Source organism: Xenopus laevis, chromosome 5S, assembly GCF_017654675.1.
Source record: "Xenopus laevis strain J_2021 chromosome 5S, Xenopus_laevis_v10.1, whole genome shotgun sequence".
Lineage (NCBI taxonomy): Eukaryota > Metazoa > Chordata > Amphibia > Anura > Pipidae > Xenopus > Xenopus laevis.
The window spans coordinates 117,146,357-117,155,348 of NC_054380.1; the positions used below are offsets into that span (position 1 = coordinate 117,146,357).

Sequence of the window (8,992 nt, forward strand, 5' to 3'; positions counted from 1 at the left end):
TGAAATGTTGGAATTTCTTTTGTTTGTCTATTAAAATCAGTTATTCTAACTGAGCCTGTTGAGTGTGGTACTTTTTTGTTATTCTTTACACATTTTACCTGCATGCTATGTTGTTGTTTGGTGAGTGCTCCTCTGTGTTATATATATTTATATATTATTACCAAAAACCAGTGCAAAATTTGATCCTGTGCTGCTTGTCATTACTCAGTTTAAAGGAGAACTACAGCTTAAAGGCACAGTATACCCCCTTGTTTAGCATAAATAAATATACCCCTTTGAGTGGTTTCCATTAGGAATATATGAATATCAGGTATTAAACAATACATGTATTTTGTGCTTTTATCACCATTTTCTCCAATAGGCACCAATCATGCAGAGGGCACAAGGCAAAGCCCCATCTGCCTTAGACTACAACAAGCCCTTTATAGACCCCTCTTTTTATACATTAGATATATACTACACTCTGGTGTGGTCAAATCCAACATCCATATTCAACAGTTTAAATGTAGGTAGATTAATTCCCTACAACGCTCGCCCTTGTCTCGGGTGGGCCCGGGATGCTTAAATCACAAATTCCAATATTTCAATGGTAGACGGGTCACTCACCGCTCCACTTCTCTGGCCTGGGTGCAACACCGCGAACCCGCAGCTTGGGGAGACCTTCACAGCCAATATAGAACCTTTTGGGCGTGCACTCTACGAATCAGCAGGCAGCGGTGAAATTGAAAAAGGGGTACGTGTGGGACCAAATAAAATCCTTTTTTTAATCTCACCGATGCCTGCTGATTCGTAGAGTGCACGCCCAAAAGGTTCTATATTGGCTGTGAAAGTCTCCCCTCTTTTTATACTCTTTCATGTCCTTTGTCTCTACATAATGCTTCAGAATAAATAGAAATGGCTATAGTCAGAAACCCAATTGGTTTCCATTATTGTGATCACGTGACCAAGCCATTCTCTGTTTGGCCTTCACAGTTTTGTCAGCAATGTCTCCAGACACTGGCCTTTCTACTGCCCATCAGACTCACAATTGCTCAAAGCAAACTTCCCTTTTTAATGAGGAGCCACATTGACTGGAGTTTTACAACTTTTAAAAAAGATTGTAGTGGATTGATATTGCATCATAATAAACAACATTCCCTTGGTATTAGAGATGTAGTAGCTCAGTTGCACAGAATTATGTTGCTTACTTTATAGCCATTAAAACATTGTACAGCTCTCCTTTCTTCTATGTTTCATCTTAGTCTGGAGAAGAATTGCTGAGTTTGGTGTTAAATTCTGGATGACCTCGTACAGGGTGAAGATACTGAATGAAATCTGCTCATATGGGGAAATCAGACCGTTTTCATAGAGACATGCAAAAATAACAACTGACAAGGACCCTGTTGCACTTTCTTCACCAGATGGGGGCCCGAGATATGCAAGGTCTGAATAGGCACTGGGACCCTCGTAGATTACCCAGGGACCTGTCCAGCTGTCTGCATCTCTGGGATATGAACTGAGATAAACACCAAGGTTCACACGTGATCTGGCACTTGTTGGATGGGAGTAGAGCACCCATGTAGGATTCCTCACCCCAGGCACAGTCTTGTAGAATGTTTCCTTTAGTCCTTGATGGTCTTCTAAACCAACAAGACATTGTGAATTAAGAAAAACTAATCCTAGGTACAATTACAAACACATGTATAGCCTTGATCAGAATATAGAGTAACAATTGGTACCTGTTTGGCATTTCCATTGATGCAACTTGCTGTTGGACTGATATTTATGTTTAGCTTCACCCTTTGTCTTCTGCTGATTCTTACTTTCTGACACTTCAGTGTGGACTTTTTGGTACTTTAGTTGTGTGGTTAAGTGATGGTCAGGGCATGGGCTATACAGAGTGTGCAGTGGAGCTGGAAAACCAATGACACTTCCATGACACCCTGTGAGGGTCTCCACCAACTTCTCAATCAGCTGACCAGGCTCAAATACAACACCATCATTAGTGCTCAGAGCTTGCACTCGGAATCCTAGGGAGCTTCGGGCATTGCAGTACAGGATATTGTTGCCATCAGCCTCATCCACTGATACCATCTGGCACTCCACAGTCTGTAAGTTTGGTATAAGGTCTCCTAACTTCCAGCTTTGGCCATGGTCATCACTGTAGAACACAAAAGCCCGTGCAGTGGTCTGACAGAAGCTCCCAAAGCAATGTCTCTTCTCAATGTGATATGTATAAGCAGGAATAATCAATCTCCCATTTCTCAGGTGAATACCATGACCTGGTCCCAAGGCAAATGTGGCCCACTCTGTAACAGAGGCAGACACATAGAAATGACAATTATCTTTTTTTCATATATGAATCATAATCCTTTGCAGGAAGGTGTACAACTTTGTGACTAGATTGGACACATTTGAACATGCCAAAAATTACCTAAATTCAGTTCTCTTGAGTTTTATGTCTCTGTATACATATTGTTGTGACTTGTTAGAGTGGCCCTCGATGTAAAGCTCTTTGGTGGACTCTTTGGTGGTAACATTGATTCCATATTGCTCAAGTGATCTTATCATAATAAAGTGCTTTATATTGCATAATGTTGTGAGATATAATACTTAACTTCTGCGTGTGCAATTAAGGTCTGTGTTGTGTAAATTTTTCTACAGATGCAATGTTTATCTCCCTGCATTTATGTGTTTTTTTGATATGTGAATTAAAAGAATTCCTTATTTATAGCTACCTCTGCACAATTTATATGTATATAACATACACATTTACATTTGATTTATTCATTCAAATATATTGTTCAATACTTGAATATACTTGAATGTCTTTATAAAGAAGTACAGTGTATACTGTATTAATATATGATCTAATTGAACTTTTCTACTTTTATTTATATAAACAGAGCCTTTTCTTTTGTGCTAGTAGCGATATACATTGCTCATGACTTTGACGACATGAGTGTTCGTTACTCTACATGCGCTGAGCCTGACCAAGATAATGACAGCAATGTTTATAGTCTTTGGGAAGGGCGATCTGTTAGTGTGTATAATAGAGAGAGATGGTGCCTATAGTAGAAGAGGGATAATAGTCTCTTAGAATGGAGTGTGGCTGTGGGATAGCAGGTATAGTAGGGAGAGATGGTGCCTATAGTAACAGTGGGGATAATAATCTCTGGGAAGGGAATGTGACTGTGGGATAGCAGGTATAGTAGGGAGAGATGGTGTCTATAGTAAAAGTGGAATAATAGTATCTGGGAAGGGAGTGTGACTGGGATAGCAGGTATAGTAGGGAGAGATGGTGCCTATAGTAACAGTGGATAATAGTCTCTGGGATGGGAGTGTGACTGTGGGATAACAGGTATAGTAGGGAAAGATGGTACCTATAGTAACAGTGGGATAATAGTCTCTGGGAAGGGAGTGTGGCTGTGTGATAGCAGGTATAGTAGGGAGAGATGGTGCCTATAGTAACAGTGGATAATAGTCTCTGGGAAGGGAGTGTGACTGTGGGATAGCAGGTATAGTAGGGAGAGATGGTGCCTATAGTAACAGTGGATAATAGTCTCTGGGAAGGGAGTGTGACTGTGGGATAGCAGGTATAGTAGGGAGAGATGGTGCCTATAGTAACAGTGGGGATAATAATCTCTGGGAAGGGAATGTGACTGTGGGATAGCAGGTATAGTAGGGAGAGATGGTGCCTATAGTAACAGTGGGATAATAGTCTCTGGGAAGGGAGTGTGACTGTGGGATAGCAGGTATAGTAGGGAGAGATGGTGCCTATAGTAACAGTGGATAATAGTCTCTGGGAAGGGAGTGTGACTGTGGGATAGCAGGTATAGTAGGGAGAGATGGTGCCTATAGTAACAGTGGGGATAATAATCTCTGGGAAGGGAATGTGACTGTGGGATAGCAGGTATAGTAGGGAGAGATGGTAACTATAGTAACAGTGGAATAATAGTATCTGGGAAGGGAGTGTGACTGTGGGATAGCAGGTATAGTAGGGAGAGATGGTGCCTATAGTAACAATGGAATAATAGTATCTGGGAAGGGAGTGTGGCTGTGGGATAGCAGGTATAGTAGGGAGAGATGGTACCTATAGTAACAGTGGGATAATAGTCTCTGGGAAGGGAGTGTGACTGTGGGATAGCAGGTATAGTAGGGAGAGATGGTGCCTATAGTAACAGTGGGATAATAGTCTCTGGGAAGGGAGTGTGACTGTGGGATAGCAGGTATAGTAGGGACAGATGGTGCCTATAGTAACAGTGGGATAATAGTCTCTGGGAAGGGAGTGTGGCTGTGGGATAGCAGGTATAGTAGGGAGACATGGTGCCTATAGTAACAGTGGATAATAGTCTCTGGGAAGGGAGTGTGACTGTGAGATAGCAGGTATAGTAGGGAGAGATGGTGCCTATAGTAACAGTGGGATAATAGTCTCTGGGAAGGGAGTGTGACTGTGGGATAGCAGGTATAGTAGGGAGAGATGGTGCCTATAGTAACAGTGGGATAATAGTCTCTGGGAAGGGAGTGTGACTGTGGGATAGCAGGTATAGTAGGGAGAGATGGTGCCTATAGTAACAGTGGATAATAGTCTCTGGGAAGGGACTGTGGCTGTGGGATAGCAGGTATAGTGGGGAGAGATGGTGCCTATAGTAACAGTGGGATAATAGTCTCTGGGAAGGGAGTGTGGCTGTGGGATAGCAGGTATAGTAGGGAGAGATGGTGCCTATAGTAACAGTGGATAATAGTCTCTGGGAAGGGAGTGTGACTGTGGGATAGCAGGTATAGTAGGGAGAGATGGTGCCTATAGGAACAGTGGATAATAGTCTCTGGGAAGGGAGTGTGACTGTGGGATAGCAGGTATAGTAGGGAGAGATGGTGCCTATAGTAACAGTGGATAATAGTCTCTGGGAAGGGAGTGTGACTGTGGGATAGCAGGTATAGTAGGGAGAGATGGTGTCTATAGTAACAGTGGGATAATAGTCTCTGGGAAGGGAGTGTGACTGTGGGATAGCAGGTATAGTAGGGAGAGATGGTGTCTATAGTAACAGTGGGATAATAGTCTCTGGGAAGGGAGTGTGACTGTGGGATAACAGGTATAGTAGGTAGAGATGGTGCCTATAGTAACAGTGGATAATAGTCTCTGGGAAGGGAGTGTGACTGTGGGATAGCAGGTATAGTAGGGAGAGATGGTGCCTATAGTAACAGTGGGGATAATAGTCTCTGGGAAGGGAGTGTGACTGTGGGATAGCAGGTATAGTAGGGAGAGATGGTGCCTATAGTAACAGTGGATAATAGTCTCTGGGAAGGGAGTGTGACTGTGGGATAGCAGGTATAGTAGGGAGAGATGGTGCCTATAGTAACAGTGGATAATAGTCTCTGGGAAGGGAGTGTGACTGTGGGATAGCAGGTATAGTAGGGAGAGATGGTGTCTATAGTAACAGTGGATAATAGTCTCTGGGAAGGGAGTGTGACTGTGGGATAGCAGGTATAGTAGGGAGAGATGGTGTCTATAGTAACAGTGGATAATAGTCTCTGGGAAGGGAGTGTGACTGTGGGATAGCAGGTATAGTAGGGAGAGATGGTGTCTATAGTAACAGTGGATAATAGTCTCTGGGAAGGGAGTGTGACTGTGGGATAGCAGGTATAGTAGGGAGAGATGGTGTCTATAGTAACAGTGGATAATAGTCTCTGGGAAGGGAGTGTGACTGTGGGATAGCAGGTATAGTAGGGAGAGATGGTGCCTATAGTAACAGTGGGATAATAGTCTCTGGGAAGGGAGTGTGACTGTGGGATAGCAGGTATAGTAGGGAGAGATGGTGCCTATAGTAACAGTGGGATAATAGTCTATGGGAAGGGAGTGTGGCTGTGGGATAGCAGGTATAGTAGGGAGAGATGGTGCCTATAGTCAGGCCTGGATTTGTGGAAAGGCCACCTAGGCCTGGGCCTAGGGCAGCTGGAATTAGAAACGTTTCTCACATCTTTCCTAAGCAGAAGAACATTAGAGCAGCCTCTTTCTTTCTCCTGACAACTTCCCAGGGCATTATAGACAGATTGCGGGGGACCTTTTTCCCCATAGAAAAAACAAAATGATTATACTTTAAATGCAAGAAAGTTACTTAAAGGAAATATGAAGATATGGGTATGCTAATGGTCAAAATATTGCACCTAATACATAGACAAATTTACCTTTTATTGACTCCCCAATGACCTTGTGGGTTAGGTCAGTGACTTCAGTCCAACTCTTGCCCTGATCTAAGCTTCTCACACAGCAGAGACGTGCCGCATTCTGTCCAGTATTGATCTGATAAGATTCTGTTGTCCTGCCTAGGACTGCGATGAAGAAGAGGAACAATTGTCCAGTGACGTCATCATAGACTGGACAAGGATTCATGGAACGGTGGCCGGGCAGGGAAGCTCTCTCCACTACATGCATGTCCTCCCACTGTAAGGAATACACAATGATTTGGCTTACTCCTTAAGGTGGCCATATACGTTAAAATCCTTAGATCTTTACCCGATATGCCCACCAATTGTAGGGCGATATTGAGTTAATCCGAACAATCAGCCCTAGGGTCAAACGATTGAATTACAATGAAGAGAATGGGCACCAACAGGACAAGGACCGCATCTACTAGCCAATGAGGTCCTTGATGTCCAGATATCGATTGGGGAGACCCGCTGCCGAATCGGTCTAAAGGACTGATATTGGGTGCTTTAATCTGCCCGGGTATGGCCTTCTTTACTTAGTGCTTATACCGGTGCACAGGGCACAGCAATGCTAACAAAGTCAATAGCACATTTTGAGAGTTAAATATGAGACCTCCTTTTTGTTTTCTTCCTACAATTCACCTGAACCTTGAAAGCAGTGTTTGTTTAGCCTTCCCTGTTCTCTAGATCTGACTTAAAATAAAGTAACAGAAATCAGGTCCCCTCCAGGTCTTTTAAGAAGCTGACTTGCAGCAATGTTTCAGTAGTCAGACAGATGATGCTTCAACTGCAGTAAAAACCAAGAGGAGAAGGGTGTAATCCTGTTTAATTTTATTTATACTACGACATTTTTATTAAATGTAAAAGAAAAAAAACTCCTGAAATAATTCCATATTTAATTAGGCACCTAATGCTGACCTCCACATAGTTGCGGTAAAATATTCCACGTCGTAGGACAAGCAAGTTAGCATGGGCATCATCTGCACTTAGCCTCTCCTCTGCAAAGGCCAAGAGGGTGAGCCAGCGTGGGATGTACAGCAGGGCTGGTACACGGTATGTCACTCCATTTTTCTCCTTCTCAAAAAGTACTGTGCGTGCAGGGACATGGCGGGACCCCATGGGCAGTGGCTGTGGATAAAGACTGGTACATTTAGTTGCAGTATACAGCTGACCGTAGGATTCTGAGTCGTGCAGTCCAACAAGAGCCAGAGAATACATACCTGCTTATGCACACTGAAGGTCAATTGTTATACCCTGTATGTGCTGTGTAGTCTCAGCTAAGCCACTTTTTTATGGAAAAACATACTGGCCTTCCTGTATTTTTATGTTTTTTTAATGTTATAACATTGGCATCAAGAAACATTTCTAGTGGCTAGGCTGGTAAAATACAGACTAGGTGGCAACCCTAACCCTAGCTAGGAATGGCTCCCAACTTGCTACTGAACAAAACACACTAGAAAGCAAAGTTCTTTTCTCCATTTTCCTGATGGCTTTTATTTATTTTATTTTATCTTATACTTATTAGCTTGACATGGATGTGAGCTCACTCTCAAGTATCTCTAGATATGCTCAGACTTGCTCAGCATAAGCATCTCGCAGCTGCAACTGGGATGCTGAATGGTAGTCCAGCAACAACTAGAGACCCTCAGGTTGAAGATCAATAGATGATGCCCTTTGTAGTAGTGATGTGCAGGTCAGGAAGAACTCGCACCTGCCCTAACCCACGAAGTGTTCATTGTAGGGCCCACGCCCAACTGTACCTGCGTCATCTTGCTTTGCCTAATCTGTATGTATGTGGATTCTGTCTTTTCATCTTCATCTTCATTTCAATCTCCTCTTATTGTATCGCTCCCAGTCCCACACTTATTGGCTAGGATTCTTTATCCTTCCTAACCAACATCTACTGCCCAGTTGATGGCTGAGAAGAGTCTCAACCAATATGTATGGCCAGTGTGTTACTCTTCCCCCTCTATATGTCAGTTGGTTACTACCCTTGTGTCCCTCCCTACAAAGTTCCAAGACTCCTTGTACTCCTTGTACAGCTCTGTGCAGCTCTGTCCTTGAATCCATACCCAGTCAGTACCTGAGTGCAATGATCCAGATGCCCTTCTCTGTATATCTTTTCAGCTGGTTTCTACCGACTCATGCAGGGTCTCTTCCTAAACATCCTCTGTCTTCTGTAGGTTTAAACCTCTCTGTTTAACAACCTCCCTGGCATTGCTTTATCTTCTGGGGCTTTCTACCTACCTAGATCATGTGAGCTGACATACAAAGGACGCTGCTAGTGACCCAGAAATTCTATCCCAGTCAGCAACCACAGCCTGTCACTGTATCATCCTCACAGAGCTGTTTTTGTTAGGCTTGTTTAGCATTCTCCCCATTGCCCGCTGAAGCTAAAGCTCCTGGGAACACAGCACGATGCCTGTGAATCCATTATACAGCATCTGACTATGTGAGCGGATTCACGATTAGAATGCTTATTGCATATTTGCATCTGAAAGTCACTTTTATAAAGGCGTCTGCAGGTACTTGTTTCCCACACAACCTTCTCTAAGGCAGAATCTACCTCTTTAAAAAACAAACAAACATTGGCGCTAGGGCCCCCATAGAATATTTAAAAAAAAAAAAATGGTGGCCAGGGCCTACATAGTATTAAAGGGGAAAAATAAAGAAGGTAGGTAGCACCGTCCATTGAGAGAGATTTTGTCCAAACTGTGGTGTGCAAGGTCAAATATCATATATAGTTAGTTAGAAGCGGAGAAAGGAAAAGTATGACCCATGGTTTTGCACCATCCCACTCTTTTGA

General features: G+C 43.2%; 1 protein-coding gene across 3 annotated transcripts; it reads right to left on the minus strand.

Moving 5' to 3' along the window:
- Nucleotides 1-808: 808 nt before the first annotated feature.
- Nucleotides 809-8,764, minus strand: neu4.S (neuraminidase 4 (sialidase) S homeolog). 3 transcript variants are annotated; one of them, XM_041565003.1, is made up of 5 exons: nucleotides 8,270-8,764; nucleotides 7,105-7,314; nucleotides 6,166-6,421; nucleotides 1,719-2,288; nucleotides 809-1,619 (listed from the first exon to the last, which is right to left on the minus strand). In XM_041565003.1, the coding sequence occupies exons 2-5, from the start codon at nucleotides 7,303-7,305 to the stop codon at nucleotides 1,198-1,200; spliced, it is 1,449 nt and encodes a 482-aa protein (XP_041420937.1). In that variant the 5' UTR covers nucleotides 7,306-7,314; nucleotides 8,270-8,764; the 3' UTR covers nucleotides 809-1,197. The 3 variants fall into 3 exon arrangements, with proteins under 3 accessions (XP_041420937.1, XP_041420938.1, XP_018120204.2); XM_041565004.1 differs by lacking the exon at nucleotides 7,105-7,314 and having other exon boundaries at nucleotides 8,270-8,763; XM_018264715.2 differs by lacking the exon at nucleotides 8,270-8,764 and having other exon boundaries at nucleotides 7,105-8,260.
- Nucleotides 8,765-8,992: the final 228 nt, after the last annotated feature.

Coding starts and splice junctions, on each gene's coding strand:
- neu4.S (XM_018264715.2), bottom strand. CDS start 7,404: ATGTATTCTCTGGCTCTTGTTGGACTGCACGACTCAGAATCCTACGGT. Junction 6,422..7,104: donor TTTACCGCAACTATGTGGAG/GTCAGCATTAGG, acceptor TATTCCTTACAG/TGGGAGGACATGCATGTAGT. Junction 2,289..6,165: donor CATTGGGGAGTCAATAAAAG/GTAAATTTGTCT, acceptor CCTCTGTTACAG/AGTGGGCCACATTTGCCTTG.